Source organism: Poromitra crassiceps (genome assembly GCF_964638095.1).
Source record: "Poromitra crassiceps genome assembly, chromosome: 13".
In the NCBI taxonomy this organism is placed as follows: domain Eukaryota; kingdom Metazoa; phylum Chordata; class Actinopteri; order Beryciformes; family Melamphaidae; genus Poromitra; species Poromitra crassiceps.
The window spans coordinates 46124310-46147794 of NC_139644.1; the positions used below are offsets into that span (position 1 = coordinate 46124310).

General features: G+C 46.4%; 1 protein-coding gene across 1 annotated transcript in view; it reads right to left on the reverse strand.

Annotated features, from left to right (window-relative positions):
* Window positions 1–23485, reverse strand: part of doc2a (double C2-like domains, alpha) — a gene marked incomplete at both ends in the record, with an annotated part of 147162 nt that overhangs the window by 33200 nt on the left and 90477 nt on the right. The window contains 2 exons of the mRNA XM_083650127.1: window positions 716–924; window positions 21048–21107. Of these exons, the coding sequence (XP_083506253.1) occupies window positions 716–924; window positions 21048–21107 (269 nt within the window). The remainder of the gene's footprint in view (window positions 1–715; window positions 925–21047; window positions 21108–23485) is intronic.

Consider the following 23485-nt stretch of genomic DNA (forward strand, 5'->3'; position numbering starts at 1 on the left):
CTGGCAGAATTCCTATCCCATAAACTAACTACTAACTTGGCCAATTGTTAGAGACATGAACAAAAAACAAAAACTATAATCTCTAAGAATGCAAAGAAATGTAACTGGCTCGTTAAAACGCGCATTCCAGGGATATTGTATCGTTACAGCAGCGATAATGGCACGCGCATCCGAGAGCTTGGTTGTCAGGGGTCGCACTTTGGAGATTCCAGGCCGACGTGCTGCACTCTCCGCTCGGCAACACGAAGGCAGCTGGCTGCCTGCGGCTCGCTGAGCTCCGCTCCTCCCGTCAAAAGGCTCTTCCCGAGGGGAGCGCCGCAACACACTGAATCCCACTCGATTTGGAGGCGGAACACGCCAGGATTGGCCAAAGCCCAATCCAGTCCCCAGAATTGTCAAATAAAATCATCCACATGATACTATGACCCGCCTCTCAACCTGTCATCTTAGACAAACTATGTTTTCAGTCTGAAACGGACTCATTATGCACGTGACGAACAGGTTCAGTTTGACTTTAAGAGTAAGTAAAGTTAAGTAAAGCCTTAAGAGTAAGTCAAGTTAAGTAAAGCCTTAAGAGTAAGTAAAGTTAAGCCTTAAGATAAAATATATAAATATAAATATATAAAAGCCTTAAGATAAAATATCAAGACTTTATCCCAAACACGACAGGGACTAAGTGATGCCGATGGGGAGGCAGACAGAGTTTTGGACTCACATTTTGACGTAGGGGTCGGAGAAGCCGTTGACGTCCATTGCAGCCAGGTGGGCACAGCGCTTCACCCCCACACACAGCCCCCCGCTGGGCCGGCCCTCCTCCCCTCCTCCCCCCTCTCCCTCCTCCTCACTGCTGGCCGGAGAGAGGAACTGCAGGGAGAGGAGGAGCCGGCCTCTCTCCTCCAGGCTGTGCAGCTGCTCATTCTCCCACTGTGGAGCAAAGAAACGCAGGTTAGGTAACAGCTCACAGGAACACAAGACAATGACATCAAACAGCACTCTGTGCCTGGGCCTACCTTCACTTCACAAGGCAGCAAACAGCACTCTGTGCCTGGGCCTACCTTCACTTCACAAGGCAGCAAACAGCACTCTGTGCCTGGGCCTACCTTCACTTCACAAGGCAGCAAACAGCACTCTGTGCCTGGGCCTACCTTCACTTCACAAGGCAGCAAACAGCACTCTGTGCCTGGGCCTACCTTCACTTCACAAGGCAGCAAACAGCACTCTGTGCCTGGGCCTACCTTCACTTCACAAGGCAGCAAACAGCACTCTGTGCCTGGGCCTACCTTCACTTCACAAGGCAGCAAACAGCACTCTGTGCCTGGGCCTACCTTCACTTCACAAGGCAGCAAACAGCACTCTGTGGGCCTACCTTCACTTCACAAGGCAGCAAACAGCACTCTGTGCCTGGGCCTACCTTCACTTCACAAGGCAGCAAACAGCACTCTGTGCCTGGGCCTACCTTCACTTCACAAGGCAGCACACAGCACTCTGTGGGCCTACCTTCACTTCACAAGGCAGCAAACAGCACTCTGTGCCTGGGCCTACCTTCACTTCACAAGGCAGCACACAGCACTCTGTGGGCCTACCTTCACTTCACAAGGCAGCAAACAGCACTCTGTGCCTGGGCCTACCTTCACTTCACAAGGCAGCAAACAGCACTCTGTGCCTGGGCCTACCTTCACTTCACAAGGCAGCACACAGCACTCTGTGGGCCTACCTTCACTTCACAAGGCAGCAAACAGCACTCTGTGCCTGGGCCTACCTTCACTTCACAAGGCAGCAAACAGCACTCTGTGCCTGGGCCTACCTTCACTTCACAAGGCAGCAAACAGCACTCTGTGCCTGGGCCTACCTTCACTTCACAAGGCAGCAAACAGCACTCTGTGCCTGGGCCTACCTTCACTTCACAAGGCAGCAAACAGCACTCTGTGCCTGGGCCTACCTTCACTTCACAAGGCAGCAAACAGCACTCTGTGCCTGGGCCTACCTTCACTTCACAAGGCAGCAAACAGCACTCTGTGGGCCTACCTTCACTTCACAAGGCAGCAAACAGCACTCTGTGCCTGGGCCTACCTTCACTTCACAAGGCAGCAAACAGCACTCTGTGGGCCTACCTTCACTTCACAAGGCAGCAAACAGCACTCTGTGCCTGGGCCTACCTTCACTTCACAAGGCAGCAAACAGCACTCTGTGGGCCTACCTTCACTTCACAAGGCAGCAAACAGCACTCTGTGGGCCTACCTTCACTTCACAAGGCAGCAAACAGCACTCTGTGGGCCTACCTTCACTTCACAAGGCAGCAAACAGCACTCTGTGGGCCTACCTTCACTTCACAAGGCAGCAAACAGTACTCTGTGGGCCTACCTTCACTTCACAAGGCAGCAAACAGCACTCTGTGGGCCTACCTTCACTTCACAAGGCAGCAAACAGCACTCTGTGCCTGGGCCTACCTTCACTTCACAAGGCAGCAAACAGCACTCTGTGGGCCTACCTTCACTTCACAAGGCAGCAAACAGCACTCTGTGGGCCTACCTTCACTTCACAAGGCAGCAAACAGCACTCTGTGGGCCTACCTTCACTTCACAAGGCAGCAAACAGCACTCTGTGGGCCTACCTTCACTTCACAAGGCAGCAAACAGCACTCTGTGGGCCTACCTTCACTTCACAATGACATCAAACAGCACTCTGTGCCTGGGCCTACCTTCACTTCACAAGGCAGCAAACAGCACTCTGTGCCTGGGCCTACCTTCACTTCACAAGGCAGCAAACAGCACTCTGTGGGCCTACCTTCACTTCACAAGGCAGCAAACAGCACTCTGTGGGCCTACCTTCACTTCACAAGGCAGCAAACAGCACTCTGTGGGCCTACCTTCACTTCACAAGGCAGCAAACAGCACTCTGTGGGCCTACCTTCACTTCACAAGGCAGCAAACAGCACTCTGTGGGCCTACCTTCACTTCACAAGGCAGCAAACAGCACTCTGTGGGCCTACCTTCACTTCACAAGGCAGCAAACAGCACTCTGTGCCTGGGCCTACCTTCACTTCACAAGGCAGCAAACAGCACTCTGTGGGCCTACCTTCACTTCACAAGGCAGCAAACAGCACTCTGTGGGCCTACCTTCACTTCACAAGGCAGCAAACAGCACTCTGTGGGCCTACCTTCACTTCACAAGGCAGCAAACAGCACTCTGTGGGCCTACCTTCACTTCACAAGGCAGCAAACAGCACTCTGTGGGCCTACCTTCACTTCACAAGGCAGCAAACAGCACTCTGTGGGCCTACCTTCACTTCACAAGGCAGCAAACAGCACTCTGTGGGCCTACCTTCACTTCACAAGGCAGCAAACAGCAACACACTGTGCTGTTTGATCTCTACTGACACACTGTGCTGTTTGATCTCTACTGACACACTGTGCTGTTTGATCTCTACTGACACACTGTGCTGTTTGATCTCTACTGACACACTGTGCTGTTTGATCTCTACTGACACACTGTGCTGTTTGATCTCTACTGACACACTGTGCTGTTTGATCTCTACTGACACACTGTGCTGTTTGATCTCTACTGACACACTGTGCTGTTTGATCTCTACTGACACACTGTGCTGTTTGATCTCTACTGACACACTGTGCTGCTTGATCTCTACTGACACACTGTGCTGTTTGATCTCTACTGACTCACTGTGCTGTTTGATCTCTACTGACACACTGTGCTGTTTGATCTCTACTGACACACTGTGCTGTTTGATCTCTACTGACACACTGTGCTGTTTGATCTCTACTGACACACTGTGCTGTTTGATCTCTACTGACACACACTGTGCTGCTTGATCTCTACTGACACGCTGTGCTGTTTGATCTCTACTGACACGCTGTGCTGCTTGATCTCTACTGACACACTGTGCTGTTTGATCTCTACTGACACACTGTGCTGTTTGATCTCTACTGACACACTGTGCTGTTTGATCTCTACTGACACACTGTGCTGTTTGATCTCTACTGACACACTGTGCTGTTTGATCTCTACTGACACACTGTGCTGTTTGATCTCTACTGACACACTGTGCTGTTTGATCTCTACTGACACACTGTGCTGCTTGATCTCTACTGACACACTGTGCTGTTTGATCTCTACTGACACACTGTGCTGTTTGATCTCTACTGACACACTGTGCTGCTTGATCTCTACTGACACACTGTGCTGTTTGATCTCTACTGACACACTGTGCTGCTTGATCTCTACTGACACACTGTGCTGTTTGATCTCTACTGACACACTGTGCTGTTTGATCTCTACTGACACACTGTGCTGCTTGATCTCTACTGACACACTGTGCTGTTTGATCTCTACTGACACACTGTGCTGTTTGATCTCTACTGACACACTGTGCTGCTTGATCTCTACTGACACACTGTGCTGCTTGATCTCTACTGACACACTGTGCTGTTTGATCTCTACTGACACACTGTGCTGTTTGATCTCTACTGACACACTGTGCTGCTTGATCTCTACTGACACACTGTGCTGCTTGATCTCTACTGACACACTGTGCTGTTTGATCTCTACTGACACACTGTGCTGTGTCATCCCTCCACACACACACACACACACACACACACACACACACACACACACACACACACACATCAGAACAGCCCCCCCCCCCCTCCCTCCACACACACACATCAGAATAGGGCACGACAAAAACTCACGATCCACTTTGCATGTGGGGTGTCTGGGTAGTGTGGAGGGCAGGGGTGGGAAGAGTACCAAAAACCATCTACCCACACACACACGCACACATGCGCGCACACACACACACACACACACACACACACACACACACACACACAGAGGGGAGGATGAGAATATAGATAGCATAATCCTCCCCTCCTGTCTCGATCTGAGCACAGGCTCGCCCACTCTCTCCCTCCTACTGTTGACCTACCACTGTGAGACACACACACACACACACACACACACACACACACACACACACACACACAACCAATACTTTGTGTATCAAACTACTAGGTACATCATAATGAAAAGTATATTAATGATCTATGATCTTAATGACTCAACAATAAAAAAAGCTTGTCAAACTAAAACGACTTTCAAAAAGTAGTTCAACTACATCCAAACCAAACTACATCACGGAACATGAGCACAATCTGAGTCTGAAGCTCATGTTGTTACACAAAGGTACAACTGACCTGAGTCTGAAGCTCATGTTGTTACACAAAGGTACAACTGACCTGAGTCTGAAGCTCATGTTGTTACACAGAGGTACAACTGACCTGAGTCTGAAGCTCATGTTGTTACACAGAGGTACAACTGACCTGAGTCTGAAGCTCATGTTGTTACACAGAGGTACAACTGACCTGAGTCTGAAGCTCATGTTGTTACACAGAGAACTGACCTGGCACTGAGTCAAATGTAGGGCCAATCCTCAACATGCCTAGTTCAGATTATAGGCGCTGTTTTTTTTAGCTTTTGTGTGGAATGTCTTGCTTAAAAATACATGTGGTGGTGCGTCCTGGTGGCTCACCTGGTACCACGGTATACCTTTGCGCGGGCCGACGCGGGTTCGAATCCGACCCACGGTCCTTTGCCGCATGTCATACCCTCTCTCTCCCCACCATTCCTGTCTGCCTACTGTCCTGTCTAAATAAAGGCAAAATGATGAAAAAACGGATCTAAAAAAAATAAAATACATGTGTTGTCCGTGAGTGAAAAGCGTTATTAGTCAGTTAATAATAATAATAAAAAAAAAAAAGTCTTAGTAGTTTTAAGCTTGGGATATGTGTAACAGAAAAGCAACGGTATGGAGAGGGATGAGGACGCGCCCTACAGTTCATTATGATAGCTGGTGCTCACCAGACACTCAACCCTGTAACCGCCTCCCACATCCCTCATGGCACGAGTGCAGCTGAGAAACCATGGCTCAGAACGTCAGCAAATCAGCTGAGAAACCATGCTCAGAACGTCATGCTCAGAACGTCAGCAAATCCATGGACTTTAGCAGGAGTCAGAAGAGCTTGGCAGGATGTCTATTCCACCCACCATCAACTGGTGAAAACAGGCACTGTGTGGATGACCCCTCCGCTCACTTAGATTTCACATCGGCTATTTATAAGATTGGCAGCAGCTTTTTCCAAAGTCCGCCTCTCTGACGCCAAAGAAATAAGCCCATCAGCTCAGCCCGGGCCACATAGTGTAGATGGTTAGCTGAGATGGAGCCTGACATGAGAGATGTCAGCAGGCCGGGCAGTTGATCTATTCCAAGAGAAATGAGTCTGTGAAGGCCTGATCTCTGAAGGGAGTGCCGGAGGTTTTCTGCTGCCTCTCCAGATCAATGCTTTAACTGACAGCTGGCCTGGTTCCCCCGCTCCTGCCTGAAGTCTCAACTCAACTCAACTCAACTCAAAGTTTATTTATAAAGCACATTTAGAAACAACTGCAGTTGACCAAAGTGCTGCACAGCTCAATGAAAAGGCAAACACAATAAATGCAATGAAGCACAGAAAACATTATAGTATACAACACAATACAAAGGACCAGAAGAGCTTTCGGGAGTCCAGCTCTGAGCTGAAAGCCAGGGAGAAAAAGTGAGTCTTGAAAGAAGACTTAAAAGTCTCTTAGGGTCTGAGCAGATCGAATGTGCTAAGGCAGGCTATCCCATAGCAGGGCAGGGGTGTCTCTAGGGTCTGAGCAGATGGAATGTGCTAAGGCTAAGGCTAAGGCTAAGGCAGGCTATCCCATAGCAGGGCAGGGGTGTCCAAAGTGTTTTGAATGGGGGCCAGATTAGATCATGTGAAATTACCGGGGGGGCTGGCCAGCTGCTTCTCGCATCATATGGGGTCTAAAAATAAAAATCACATACAATACTATTGTAGTCCCAATCCTGTGTGGAGGACCACATATACTATATTTTGAGAGACAAGTCGAGGGCCACTTAAGATCGGTCAAAGGGCCACATCTGGCCCCCGGGCCGGACTTTGGACATGGCTTTGTCTTTGGGACAACCAGCAGCAGCTGATTGGCTGATCTCAGAAAGTGCAGGGGGTCAGCCCATTTAGACACTTTAAAAACAAACAAACTAAATATTCACATCAGTTGTAAAAGGCACTGTGAGCCAGTCGAGCGAGGCCAAGACTGGAGTGATGTGATCACGCTTTCGCTTACCAGTGAGGAGACGAGCTGCTGCATTCTGCACGTGACGCAGGCGATGCAACAATGACTGGTCAATACCAACATACAGAGAGTTACAATAATCCAGCTGTGTATTCATAAAAGCATGGATTACCCTCTCTAATGGCTCAATTCCACCACATTTTACAGCCCTGCACAGCCCGTCACCACTCGGCTCTACTTGTTTCAACCCGATGGACGTTCTGCTTCGACCGCCGTTCATCTGCCCCCGCCCACACCTGGTCGTCATAGCGACCGCATATCTGCCCTCCGCCCATGTTCCGAAGTAGGCTATAACATATAACGTTACAATTAAATCCATACACAGAACTTTTAAACTGTTTATGAAATACTGGTGCCTCTAAATGACCTACAGTGTGTGTGTGTGTGTGTGTGTGAGAGAGAGAGAGAGAGCAGTGCTGGCATGACCACAGTCCTTGATCCTGGCCTGAGCAGCCAGCTCATAGCATCACAGCATGTTGGGCGGGTGTTACAGTGTACATGGGCAAATGTGACAATCGACGAGGAAAATGGATATCACTTTTTTGTTAGTCAAAACTCACATGCGCTGCACGAGGGACGGGCGCGAGGGACGGGGGTTGCGCTACAGAGTGAAGCCTCTACCCCGGCGGCCTCTCACCAGGCAAGACCGCGGCTTCACCAAAGCGCCTGCGGCCTAGCGGAGCCGACGCAGCACTGAACTACACAAGCGCTTGAGAGCAGCAGACTTTTGGACAATTGACAGCACCGCCCCGATTTTATTTCACCAGAGGCGAAGGCAGCAACACAAAAGACTGATGGAAAAGCATAACAGAAGAGAAGGTAAGCCCCCCACTAAACTGGTATGCAGCGCTGCATTGACAGTCAGTAGGATAGACGAGTAAACACGATTCTGCCTGACCAATCAGTCGTCTACAATGTTTTCACGTCACCGTATGAACCCGGGTTCGCAGAATAGAACCCCGACGAGGCAGGTACTAAAAGTAGCACGACTCAGCCCCAAATCAAACCGGGCTGGGCCGGTTTTTACCGGTGGAATGAGACCATTTATCGAGTCGAGCGGAGCGGGACCGCGCTATTACCTGCGGTGGAATTGGGCCATAAGTCACTGCGGGAGAGACAGCCCTTTACCTTTGCTAGGAGCCTTAATTGGAAAAAGCTAGTTTTTATAACAGAGCGAACCTGCAATTTAAAGGTGCTGTCAAAGGTCACACCAAGGTTCTTGACAGAGGAACGGATGTTTGCAGTGAAGAAAACCAGAAGGATATTCTGAGGGGTCACGCCCAAACATAATGATCTTGGTCTTGTTTTCATTAAGATTTAAGAAGTTCATGTCCATCCAGGATTTGACATCCTTTAAGCAATCAAGCAGTGGCTGTACAGAGTCCTTGTTTTTAGATTTTAGGAGCAGATCAATCTGTATATCTTCTGCAAAACAATGAAAATAAATATTGTGTTTCATAAAAATAGACCCCAACAGCAGCAGAAAGAGCAGGAAGAGGATAGGGCCCAAAATTGAACCTTGGGGGACCCCGGAGGTGAGAGGAGCTGTGTTTGAGGAGAATTCCCCTAGTTGGACTGAGAAGCTCCGATCAGTCAGGTAGGACTGAAACCATAAAAGGGCAGTAGTACCTGTGATGCCTACACACTGCTCTAGACATGATAAAAGGATGCTGTGATCCACAGTGTCGAAGGCAGCTGTCGGGTCAAGGAGCACCAGAACAGCTGTCGGGTCAAGGAGCACCAGAACAGCAGAGCTACCTGAATCAACGGCTAACAGAAGATCATTAAAAACTCTCAAAAGGGCTGTTTCAGTGCTGTGGTGTGGTTTAACCCATTGATACCTGATGCAGAATTTGTGTGTGTATCCCTTTAAGACCGCGTTAACGCGGTTCACGGTCTTAAAGGGATACGCACACAAATGAGGGATATACACACAAATGCTGCATCAGGTATCAATGGGTTAAAGACTGGAACTTTTCATAAATGCCATGAGTAACCAGGAAAGATTGCAGCTGAATAAAAACAACTTTCTCTAAAACCTTGGACAGGAACGGCAATTTAGAGATTAAAGTTTGCCAGAACAGAGCGGTCCAGGTTTCTCTTTTTAATAAGAGGCTGCACTACAGCATGTTTAAAAACAGCTGGAACACACCCTGAGCTAATGCAGGTGTTTATCAACAGAAGAACAGTAGAACCCACAGTAGCAAAAATGTCTTTTGAAAAGACGAGGGGGAATGCTGTCAGAGGGACAGTTTGTCGGCCGCAGATGCTTAACTACATCTGAAAGAGAGGAGAGGGATACTGCCTCAAACTGATGAAGGACAGCGGGCAGAGGAGGAGCGGTGAGGCAGAGGAGGAGCGGTGAGGCAGAGGAGGAGCGGTGGGGTTGGGGCTAGAGGCAGCTAGAGTGAGAGCAGCTGGCCTAAGGGCAGAGATTTTTTCTCTGTTGCAGAGAGTGGGTGATGGCACCACGGGGGAGTTATCACAAGGATTGGAGAAAAAAAAAAAAAAAAAAACTTAACTTGTACCACTGTTCCTTCAGAAGTTGTAGTTATCATAGACTGTGTTATAGTTGATTGCTCTATTGCTGACAAAAATGTGTTATTGTAAGTCGCTTTGGATAAAAGCGTCTGCCAAATGACGTAATGTAATGTAATGATTGACAAGGGATTTAAAAATGTTAAATGAAACCTGGGGCTTGTGGCTGTTATTGGAGACAAGACTGGATATATGCTCCATTTTGGCAGCCTTAACAGCTCTCTGGTAGACAGAAAAACATTCACGTCAAATTTCATGGGAGACGTGGAGACGTCTTTTTTCCACTTCCTCTCAGCACGCCGACATGAACGTCTGAGAGCGCGTGTGGAGTCGTTTAACCACGGCTCTGAAAGCGTTTTAGTGCGTTTTACTCTGAACGGGGCAACAGAGTCCAGGATATCCGTGCATGTAGATCTAAAAGCAATTAAAAGCTCCTCAACGCTCAGTCTGCTTAGTGCTGGATGAAGCCAAGTGGCACAGAGCTACTTGAAGACCACAGCTCAGTTTAGAACAACACGGCTGATATAGAATGTGGCATGAGAGGAACAGAAAGGCAGGGAAGAAAAGGCAATAATAATAATAATAATAATAATAATAATAATAATAATAATAATGATAATATCTGTACTACGTAGTGCAATGGTAGATTCCCTGCCCACCAACACGAGGGCCGCAGGTTCGCGCTCCCATGTTACCTCTGGCTTGGTCGGGCGTCCATACAGGCACGTTTTGCTGTGTCCTGCGGGTGGGAAGCCGGACGGTCGGGGCGCCTGTTCGGGCGGAAGGGAACTGGTGGGAAAAGCGTGATCCTCCCACGTGCTACGTCCTGCCGGTGAAGCTCCCCGCTGTCAGGTGAAAAGCAGTGGCTGGCAACTGCACATGTGTCAGAGGAAGGATTATGGTGCTAGTCTCTACCCAGATCGACAGAAGGGGTGCAGCGACCCGGGCAGCAGGGGGAAATAATAATAATACAAATAGGTAATAATAATACAAATTATAATAATAATAATAATAATAATAATAATAATAATAATAATAATAATATCTCTACTACTATAATTGACGGGGAAATAAAGACGTTATTTTCTTGTTTTTTGCTCCAACTGAAATGTTTTGTGGTCACTCACGATTCTGAAAACTATAGTTATATAAGGATTTTTCAAAATGTCTATGGACAAATGAATGGGGAACTCTCTTCAGGTGCAAGAAATGTCACTGTTCAGCTCTATAGGTGGGTGACTGCAAACTGATAGTGACAACAACAAAAAAACATTTTTGACCAAAAATAGATCAAAGACGACAGCATATTATAATTCCACAGTAACAAATAGACAAAGTAGAAACATGGACAAAGTTGTGCCTCACTGGCGAGTTGATTGACAAGCTGAAATGTGTGTGTGTTTTGTTCACTGCTCCTGTGGGCTGCGGGCGACATGTGAAACTAGTCGTTAAGTAAAGCTCCTGTTTGCCACCCCGACCAATTGTCTGCAAACACAAGGGAGGGATTTCCTCCTCTCCCTCTGTCTCTCCACTTCAGTTTCTATGGGAACTTCACAAACATTCCATTTATTGGCATGAATGTCAGAAAACAAAACAAAAAACAATAGGCCTATTTGCCAAAGCAAATAAGCTGAAACAATGTGTCAATCAAATAAGTTAATCTTAGAGCTTAGAGCGATTTTCTTCTCTCACAAATGATGAAAGGCCTTCCTGCCTGCCTCAACAACAAACACAATAAGGATAATTATTATAAGCTATAACAGCTGCCTTTTGAGGAGGAGGGAGAAGAAGAGGAGGAGGACGCGGACAAATGAGACCATAATTAGTCAAATTAGCTTATATAACAATAAGTATCATTAAAACATCTTTGAAACACACACACACACACACACACACACAGACACACAGACACACACACACACACACACGGCAGATAACCAAAAGATAAAGTCGGCAGAATAAGTTGTTGGCATTTGACGTTGTTGCAAACCATGGATACGCTGAATAAATGAGATGAATGTTTGTCTGAAAGTTAACACGCGTGGTTAGTAGCTCTACGTCATAATTCCTGGCAGCTTGAAGCATCTGAGTTGAAAGGGTGAGATTATCAACCCAGTCTCTTCAATGTGCGTACAAATATCACCACATCACACTTTCAAATGACAGTGCAGTGTATACGCAAATATGCAATTGTACGTGCAGTTTATACGGCAATCCTCCCCATTCTATCTTCAACCAGATGTTCCGAAATGACGTCGCCACCAGCTCCTGCGTGCATTCACCAGAATAGCGGCCATCTTTTCTCTCATGTGGACAATATAACGTTAGAAGGTAAGGGTGAGGGTATAATTTGTAATGAAACCACGGTATTAATGTAGTTCTCTCTTGTGTGTGTGTGTGTGTGTGTGTGCGCGTGTGCGTGTGTGTGCTCGCGGTGTCTAGCTTGGCCAGTGGAGCGTGACGTAGGGCTGCATCCCCCAAAAGTTGGATTGTCCTGAGCTCTCTCGCTGTACGTCTGTGTGTTTTTCACACCTACTCCTGCGTCGCCCACTGCCAGCCTGATGGACCCCCAATGAATATGAATGGATTGCGGGAAGGCCAATGCGAGCGCCCGCTTGTATCTGAATGGGCCCTTAGCTAAGTACAATAAGGAGAAATGAGAGGGGGGGGGGGGGGGTGCAGGAAGAAGGAAACAAATTCCCTCCCTGCCAATCTGAGACAAAGGGGCCCTTTACACGAGGACAGTTTCTGGAAGAAACGACACAATAGCGTTTCCTTCACACCTTCTGCCATGTACATGCCAGGTCGCTAGGTGGCAGTGTGATCACCTTATTCTTTGCCCATACAAGGACGCTTCTGCATGACGTCATTTCGTAATCGTCTTTCCGCTTTTAAACACAGAAGTAGAGTACGCCTACCGCAGTGCATAGACTTGCCAAAAAGCTGTTTTTCAAGCTAAAAAACCCCAAACTGTTTTAAAGTTTTAATATTTGTCGGGTGAGAATGTAACATATATGTGACCACTGACCAGTTTATTAGAATAACGCCTATTGGAAATCTTTAACGAGCAGTGAGGACCGGGAGCGCCGCTGACTGTGATCTGTCAAACCCTACTGTAGTTAGGCTACTGGCAGTGAGAAAACACTGTCGACGTGCTTTTGTAACTAACGTTAAATGCCGACCGGGTACAGCCATCGGCTCCTCGCAGCGGTAACATTATGAGCATGTAACTGAAGTTGCAGTGACGTTTTATTTTGAAAATGGTTGCCAACTCGCGCACGGCTATGGTGTAATCGCGTGTGTCGCGTGTGCAGGCAGGTCAGAGTTTCTGAAATGTGCCGTCTCAAAGCGATTACATGGAGCTAACAGCGGGGAGCGTACCAAAGAATTCCACTCTGGAGGGTGGTTTCAAAATGTGTTGTTTCCTAGGCGCGAATTCGCTGTCGCCGTCTAAAAGGGAGGCACTAACGATAAAAGAATTCCCCGTTACCATAGGAAACCGTCCTCGTGTAAAGGGGGAGGCTAACTAACACCACTGGTGTGAAAGCATGCTGAAAGACAACAACATTTGGGATCTTTCTTCATGGAGCCCATGGCTGCTAAACGCTGCTGGATTGATAATAAGCAGGTAAACAGAGAGCAGCCAGAAATGCAAATCGGGACCTGGAGCACCCAGGGCTTTCACATCCAGAGGGTGTGATTCAACTCCAGATGGCCATCTCTCACTATCGCGTGCGCAAACACACAAACGCACACGCACACGCACACACACACACACACGCACACACAATCAATAAGCTCACAGCAAGTTTAACATCATACCGTGTACAGAGGGTCCAACTAGTCCTCGAGCGCCCAGCTGATCGCCTTTCTGCCTTTTTTTTTTGACTCAGTCGTGTGTCCAGACTTTGAACTGGAGTTGTGCAGCCTCGCCTCTCTGTTCATTGAACCCGGAGCTTCATCCAGCTGGGTGACTCAGTTAATCCACCCAAACTATCATTCACTTCAGGTTTACTGTGACCTGTAGGAATGCCAACTGCACGACTCCTCCAACACCTTCATGCCTCAAGGCAGCTTTACAAGCCAGTCGAGCGAGGCAATTTCCCCCCACTCTCATGTTCACGGTTACTGTTGGAAGCACTTTGATGTGTTCTCAAAAGTGGTTTGTTGAGCAGGATTCAAGTAAGAAAAGGGGTTATGGGCCGTTATGGTGACTCAGTGGTCTAAGGTGCGTGTTGTGGGTTCCAATCTAGTCCCAGACATTTTGTCTCAGGTTGTTTCCCGATCTTTCCTGTCTCTGTGTGCTATTCAATAATGGCCAAAAAGGCAAAGAAGAGAGAAAAGGGTCTGCGCTCCTATATACCACAAGAGTCTCAGCTTTCCAGTCATTCCCATTATATGCAATTCCAATACTGTTTAGAGAACTTAGTGTGCAGAAATATTCAAATAGAATAGGCAAAAATAACACGTTTATGCATGCAAAAAAATAAAACTGCATGGTTTTTGCCAAAAACTGTATGGGATTAGCATAAAGTGGACATGTCTGTAACAAGGAGACTCGTGGGTACCCATAGAACCCATATAACTCATAGAACCCATATAACTCATAGAACCCATATAACTCATAGAACCCATAGAAATCATAGAACTCATAGAACCCATATAACTCATAGAACCCATATAACTCATAGAACCCATATAACTCATAGAACCCATAGAACTCATAGAACCCATAGAACTGATAGAACCCATATAACTCATAGAACCCATAGAACTCATAGAAATCATAGAACCCATACTGTCGAACCCATAGAACACATAGAACCCATAGAACTCATTCTCATTCACATTTTTTTCCACACATAAATATAAAACGGATAAAAAATGCAAACAAGAAAGTAGAGTGTAGGTACGAGAAACCCTGAAAAGGCTTATTATGGGTTATTCTGAGTCTCTGTCCTGAGTCCATGCCCTCTGCAGCTAAAGCCCACACGGCTTCCAGCACGGGTGCCCGCGAGCCACTCAAAATGACGCCGCGAGCCACGTTTGGCTCCCAACCCACCAGTTGAGGAAACCCTATAGTGAAAGCAGGCTGGGGTGAGGCTGAGAGAGCACAGACAGGCTCAGTGGAGGTACAGTACGATACGATACGATACGATATACTTTATTGTCAGTTCACACTGAAATTTGTCTTGCAAGACAGCGGCAGTCCCACACACAAACACATGACAAAGAGAACAAAACCAAAAATACAAAGATACATTACACACATACAGCACACAGAGAGCACTGGTCACTGCTCCACTGACCCTCAGCCATGTTCTTGATTAAGCCTCAGGATCGATCGAAGGACTTTCTTAGTCTGACCTTCTTGAAAGTTGGAATTAGGTATCTCCTGCCAGAGGGCAGGAGTTCATATTCTTCATGTAGCACATGATTAGTGTTTGAGGCAATATTTCTGGCTAACCTCAATACACTGTTGACATGTAGACTCAAATAGACTATGCAGTGGTTTACCTACAATTTTTGAACAAATATTCATCTGTCTAAGTAGTTGTGATTTTAAGGTAACAGACAGGCATCCATACCAAGTGGTACTGCAGTACTGTAAAACACTCATAATCACTGAGGTAAAAAATAATAGAAGAATCTGTATACTAGCACCAAAAGATCTTAATCGGCGAAGAAAGTATAGTCTTTGCTTCGTTGAGTAGAACAGGGGTTCCCAACCTTTTTTGTGCCAAGGACCGGTAGATGGATGGGGAAAAAAGTCGCGGACCGGTTGTCAATTTTAATTATTATTACTATTATTTTTTATAAACATAGGCTATAATATTATAGCCTGTGTGGTAGTTGAAACATAGTTTCAAGTTGACGTTTATTTATGTTTGTAGTTTGTAATTTTTTATTTTTTGACCGGGCCCTGCCAAATGCGTTGCAGCCCGGTGGTTGGGAACTACTGCAGTAGAACACTCCTAAGGGCACAGGGTCAGTGGAGGTACAGTAGAACACTCATAAGGGTACAGGGTCAGTGGAGGTACAGTAGAACACTCATAAGGGTACAGGGTCAGTGGAGGTACAGTAGAACACTCATTAGGGCACAGGTTCAGTGGAGGTACAGTAGAACACTCATAAGGGCACAGGGTCAGTGGAGGTACAGTAGAACACTCATAAGGGTACAGGGTCAGTGGAGGTACAGTAGAACACTCATAAGGGTACAGGGTCAGTGGAGGTACAGTAGAACACTCATAAGGGTACAGGGTCAGTGGAGGTACAGTAGAACACTCATAAGGGTACAGGCTCAGTGGAGGTACAGTAGAACACTCATTAGGGTACAGGTTCAGTGGAGGTACAGTAGAACACTCATTAGGGTACAGGGTCAGTGGAGGTACAGTAGAACACTCATAAGGGTACAGGGTCAGTGGAGGTACAGTAGAACACTCATAAGGGTACAGGGTCAGTGGAGGTACAGTAGAACACTCATAAGGGCACAGGTTCAGTGGAGGTACAGTAGAACACTCAGGGTACAGTCTCAGTGGAGGTACAGTAGAACACTCATAAGGGTACAGGGTCAGTGGAGGTACAGTAGAACACTCATTAGGGCTCTCCACACCATCAGCATCAGCAGCAGGTTAGTATTTATTCCCTCGGGAGCCGGGACGTGTCGGTGATTTCCTCTAAGCTCAAATAAGCCTGACACAATTCCATGTGAAATAGCCTTCTTTATTTGGAGTGAACGCAGACATCCTGGGCTTATTTTAATGCAGTCTCAAACCCCATCCTGGGCTTATTTTAATGCAGTCTCAAACCACATCTGCTCTTTCAGGTAATTGTTCACCATCTGGATTACAAAAGACACGTGAAGGGTTTGGGCTGTTCTGCTGTACCGTGAGTGTCGTCGTGTGTCGTGTGTCTCTGGATCACCAGGGTTCCGCAGTAAATTATCTTACCGTCATGGGGTGTACACGGGCCAAATCACATTACTGTCCACGGTACATGAGCACAATCCAATTGCTGACCTTCCCTGGTATACTACTAATGCTGTCTGGAGAGGCCTGATGTTGCTAAATAATGAGATTTAGAAAGATTGCTTGTGTGAATTTTTAATACGAGCCGGATGCAACGATATGAAAATGTTGGCCAATGCCGATAACCAATATGAGCATTGTTGTTAAGGCCGATAACTGATATTTACCGATTAGTTAGTCGATATGATCTGTATAAAAACAACTTCTGGTAATCTAATTTTGTCCATACTGAAAAACAAAATAAACCTTTCAGTTATGAACAATAAGCCATCCACATCTATGCTTCATGACCTTGTTGACAGGGCGTATCTTAAAGATGACGAGATATATCAATGTTTTCACTTTGAATCGATACACAATAAGATATTGATGATTATCAGTGTTGGGCAAGTTACTTGGGAAATGCAATTAGTTACTGATTACTCCTTAAAAAAGTAATACAAGTTTAATTTACTAATTTATTTAATTTATTTATTATTTAATTTTCTGCATGAATAATGCCAAAAATAGTAACTCAGCATTACTAGGAATTAGTAACTGTAATCTGATTACTGTTTGGGAAATGGTAATGCCTTACATTACTTTGTTACTGAAAACGTAATCAGATTACAACACTGTTGACGATGTATCGATGTAGGCTGTATCGGTGTCCCACCCCATACTTTATACCATTCAAGAGGTTTGTCATCACAAATCATTCATATTTGAAGAGGTTTCCCTCCTCTCCATCCCATCCACTCTCTCCAACATGCTCATCTCTCCAACATGCTCATCTCTCCAACATGCTCATCTCTCCAACATGCTCATCTCTCCAATATGCTCATCTCTTCAACATGCTCATCTCTTCAACATGCTCATCTCTCCAACATGCTCATCTCTCCAATATGCTCATCTCTCCAACATGCTCATCTCTCCAACATGCTCATCTCTCCAATATGCTCATCTCTTCAACATGCTCATCTCTTCAACATGCTCATCTCTCCAACATGCTCATCTCTTCAACATGCTCATCTCTCCAACATGCTCATCTCTCCAACATGCTCATCTCTCCAATATGCTCATCTCTCCAACATGCTCATCTCTCCAATATGCTCATCTCTCCAACATGCTCATCTCTCCAATATGCTCATCTCTTCAACATGCTCATCTCTTCAACATGCTCATCTCTCCAACATGCTCATCTCTCCAATATGCTCATCTCTCCAACATGCTCATCTCTCCAACATGCTCATCTCTCCAATATGCTCATCTCTTCAACATGCTCATCTCTTCAACATGCTCATCTCTCCAACATGCTCATCTCTTCAACATGCTCATCTCTCCAACATGCTCATCTCTCCAACATGCTCATCTCTCCAATATGCTCATCTCTCCAACATGCTCATCTCTCCAATATGCTCATCTCTCCAACATGCTCATCTCTCCAACATGCTCATCTCTCCAACATGCTCATCTCTTCAACATGCTCATCTCTTCAACATGCTCATCTCTCCAACATGCTCATCTCTCCAACATGCTCATCTCTCCAATATGCTCATCTCTCCAATATGCTCATCTCTCCAACATGCTCATCTCTCCAATATGCTCATCTCTCCAACATGCTCATCTCTCCAACATGCTCATCTCTCCAACATGCTCATCTCTCCAACATGCTCATCTCTCCAACATGCTCATCTCTCCAACATGCTCATCTCTTCAACATGCTCATCTCTCCAACATGCTCATCTCTCCAACATGCTCATCTCTTCAACATGCTCATCTCTCCAACATGCTCATCTCTTCAACATGCTCATCTCTTCAACATGCTCATCTCTCCAACATGCTCATCTCTTCAACATGCTCATCTCTCCAATATGCTCATCTCTCCAATATGCTCATCTTTGGCCTGACTGGAGTGTCAGCTTATGCTTTAATTAGAGAGGCAATGACTTCACGCTGCTGATGAACGGAAACAAAAAGTTCCTATAGACAAGTTTCCCAGCGCTGGCCTAGGGCGGCGCCATAGCAGCCTTATATGTCCCCGGCTTCCGGTTAAGTCCACATTGCGTCCACAGCAGCCTAAGTGATGTTGCCAGCTACGACTTAAATAGAGACTTATTACATCATATTTTTCCGCCCCCTGTATGTTGAGTGTTGGTGAAAAAGAAAAAAATAGCAGACGCTTTCGTTAGTGTAGAGCACCGTTTAAAAGCCGCACAAGCAGCATCAGTCCCGCCGGCCAGCGCTGGACCCGCTGTGAGGAAACACACAGGAGGAAACTGAAATGTCAAAACAGACATCCCTTGCTAGGCCAGTCCTTTTTTTAATTGAGATCATGCAACAAGTAACCTACTTCAGCCGAGGCCAGCAAGACGATTGGAAAGAAACAGAAGTGTGTCTGCCGCCGTCAAAAGCGAAAGAGACCCGACGTAGGCTGTCAATTTAGCGGAGGTAAAAAGCCTTTTTACCTACGTCGGGCGAATCAATCAATCAATCAATCAATGGCTCGCGCTTGTTGCCCGATGCTCGTATGATGAGGAGATGAATCAAAATGCTTACCACAAATAAAGCCACATGGGAGCCGAGAACGAGTGCAGGAGAGCTGACGCAGGTGCCAGGTGTGGAGTGGGAGAGATTAAGGTGCGTAGCCTATTGCTGGAGATTCAAGTTGTGTCCGCTGTCTGCACTGACACTATCACTTATTACTTTTAGCTGCGTTGTTTTTTCATCAAGGCAATGTCCAGAAGATATGTCCAGAAGATATGGGTTCATGAATGTCTGCAAATGCAGATAGATAGGCTACAGTAGGAGCATGCATGCATGTTGTCTGTTTCAATAACGAAAGCGTCCTTACCGAGAACGACGTGCCGACCAATTATATATTCTTGCTGCGAAATGGCCTCTTAATGACAACACTGGAATAATAGCCGTAATATTCATTCACAACGGGAGATAGCCTGACTGTGGGTAATTTGATGAAATACATAGCGTTACAACATACCCAACCTACTTTGTTGCTGTGGAGATATTGGTACGCTTCGGAGCTTTTGAGATAGTTCATCGCGTTACCGTCCACCTCCATTGATTCCTCAAAATACGCTATAATCCTGCCTGTAGTTACGTTCGGCCATTTACACATATTATCTTCCCATGTGTCCACTGTCAACGGGTGTGGGATAGACACTCTTTCGTTAGACAGGAGACTCGGAGAATGATCCCAAGTTTGCATTTTTTCGGCGGTCGCTATGGCTACTACGCTAGTATGTTACGCTTCTCTGTATTCCAGAAGAGACAGACATATCGCGGCCCGAGTCCGGAAGCAAACCGGAAGTGCCCAGGAAACTTGTCTATTGGAAGGAATGCACATTCATTTCCTTATGAGCGTGCCAAGAGAACCACACACACACACACACACACACACACACACACACACACACACACACACACACACACACACACACACACACACACACACACACACACACACACACACACACACACACACACACACACACACACACACACACAGTGGCCTGAGTGTCCGCCCTGAGACTGGGAGGTCGTGAGTTCGATCCCCGGCCGAGTCATACCAAAGACTATAAAAATGGGACCCATTTGCCTCCCTGCTTGGCACTCAGCATCAAAAGGGTTGGAATTGGGGGGTTAGATCACCATATGATTCCCGAGCGCGGCGCTCCCCCAGGGGATGGGTCAAATGCGGAGAACAAATTTCACACATAGTGTAGTGGGACTTTACCTTGACCTTACTTTTGACACACCCCACAACAACAGCAAATGACAACAACAAGAAGAAAGCACAATCTGGAGGCCAATTGCACCCACATGTTGGTCTGAACAGTTTGCAGCATGGGGGATAATTGGTCTTCTTCATGAATAAGGTGCGACACAAGAGCTTCTAAGTGTTTTGCACTAAAGGGGTTTTGGATTAAATTAAGTTTCAAATCAATGCACTGTTTACTTCATTCCCACATGTATTCATTCTCAAAGGGGGGAATCGTGTGCCATGAAAAAGGCTCTAGTACCAAATCCATAAAGAAATGAAGGTTCTTATAAATATGTGAATTATAGTTTACATTTACAGTAGACTGAGCTAAGCGAGAGTTGATTACCGCTAACCCCAGTATGGGTCTGTATGGATAACAAGATCGATCGATAGATAGATAGATAGATAGATAGATAGATAGATAGACTGATAGATAGATCGATAATAATAATAAATAGATCAATAGACAGACATACAGACAGACAGACAGACAGATAGATAGAGAAACTAATAGTGAATTGTACCTCTCTTAAGTAGCAGGATATTCCTCGAAGGGCTGCACCCATGGCACTGGGAGAGGGGAGCTGAATGGGTGAGAGACATAGGAAGAGAGAAGGACGTATACGTGTGGTCAAATAGGAGCATCTGAGGAGCACATGAATGCAGCATTTGTTGAATGGAAGCCTGGTCACACTTGATTGGACATCATTGTTCCAAGTTTTGACTGCGGGGTTCACAGGCCACACCCCCTCACTGATTGGTGGCTCAGTGGTAGAGCTGTCACCTCACAGCTAGAAGGTCCTGGGTTCGATTCCCACCTGGGACGCTGTGAGCGCTGAAGGAATGCGTGCCCGTCCGCATGTCCTCGAGTGCCCGCCGCCCGGGTGGGGTTGTCAAAAGGGCCTTTCTGTGTGGAGTTTGCATGTTCTCCCCGTGCCTCCCGGGGGTTTCCTTCATATAGGAACCCCCTTCACCAAAACATGCAATATCCTGGTTGCTGAAGTGGTGCATGGTGGTCTGGTCATTAGGGGCGCCTGTTCGGAGGGAGGGGAACAGGTTGGAATAGCGTGATCCTCCCACGTGCTATGTCCTACCGGTGAAGCTTCCCCTGTCAGGTGAAAAGAAGCGGCTGGCTAACTGCCCATGTCTCGGAGGAAGTATGGAGCCAGTTTCGGGTCTCCCCAGATCGGCAGAGGGTGGAGCAGCAACCAGGATAAATACATAAAAAATTAAATTTAAAGCAATTAAAAATGAGCACTAACGGGGGATAAAAAAGGGAAAAAAAATCGGGGGGGGGAAGAAAAAAGAAAAAGAAAAAAAGAATGGCAGGGTTTGAGGATCCTTTTTAAGAAGCACATGGACATCAAAGGCGTATAGCAGAGGGCTCCTTGATGAAAACATTGTGTGCAACTTCAGCTGCATCTCAACAAAGCAAAATGGTTGCACTTAATTAATTCTCCTTGAGGTAAGTTATTTCATGCTGGATGATTTTTGAGTTTTTTTTCTAAATTGGTTGGAATTAAATTAAATGTCTCTGCAGGATGTTGTGGATTTCATGCCTCTTGATTAGCAGTGGTGCATCTGTTCCTGTGCCTAAAGGTAAGACTTGATTTGTTTGTTCAACTCTACAAGATGAAATGAGTTTAGGAGGTTTATCATAAACAAAACGGCTAGCTTGTTAGCTCAAGCCTTAAGTTCCAGTTAACACGCCATCGAAAGGTGCCCAGTGAGATGTTTTAAGGTAATGGAATTATCCAAATCTCTTACATGCCAACATCTGTCATTGAGGCTTTAAGGGAACAAAACCTTATTTTCTTCGGTCCCATGTGTCAGAACTGCCTTGACTCTACCTGATCCATCTGCTACTGTGGGACGCATGTCACAAGTCAACTTGTAAAGTCTCCAGCAGGTGGTGCATTACTCAGCAGGTGGTGCATTACTCAGCAGGTGGTGCATTACTCAGCAGGTGGTGCATTACTCAGCAGGTGGTGCACTACTGATAAATGAATGTCTTTGGTCTTGATTTCACATCTGCATCTGTCTTCAGTCATTATGACTTGGGTGTCAATTAAGGCTGAAGAAAAAGCTCATCTTCCATGTAACCTTTTAAGTGTCCTGCAACTTTTAGGCTCAACTAACGAACCCTTCAGGTGTTCAATGTAGGCCCTTTATTTGATGGTTTTAGAGCTGCTTCTAGAAGATGACTTGAGGCAACACCGTCTAAGCCAGTAGATGCTCACTGGGAAGGCCTTTGCCTGACTGAAAGTACTATATGACTGCGGTCCCTGGGCCAGTAACCAGCAGACTTGAGCCCTTCCTGATAAGCAGCCACACATGAAGTAGATGCATTCATCCCAGGAACCAACTTGAGCCACTGGCCCTCAAAGAATGAGACATGAGGACCTCGGGGCTGAATGAGCATCAGTTAACCTGCTGCTTGCTGCAGTGAGCTGTCAAGCGGTCACATCATGTACACTTTTTTAACCCATCTCGCTTTGCCACTCTTGACAAAGGACTTGTCGTGCATTCCTTTATGACTGGGAACTGGTAATCTTACAGTTCAAAGGTCATGAGCTGGGACGGTGACGTCACCAGAGCTGGTATTTCCCGTTCCAAACCCGTAGCAGCCTCAGCAGCCCAGACCTCAAACATCCAAGATGGCTGCGCCGCGCAACAATGGTAGTTGTAATCGTAGTAAATGTTGTTTAGTGCTTCCGTCTTGTTTGTGTCTTATTAAATCAGCTGTACACACAGCACTGCCTAATTCTATCTGTGTGGACATGTTGCTGCAGCGTATTTGTATGCGCAAAATGCCTTATCAACTGTTATTGCTAACAATGGCTAGCCTGGCTAGCGACTGGATGTGAACAGTGAACTTCCCAGCTCAAGTTTTCTCTGCAAATGGAACGCTAACAAAACGGATGTGATGTCATTTAGCCTCCACATCCCAGTTATTTTGCGA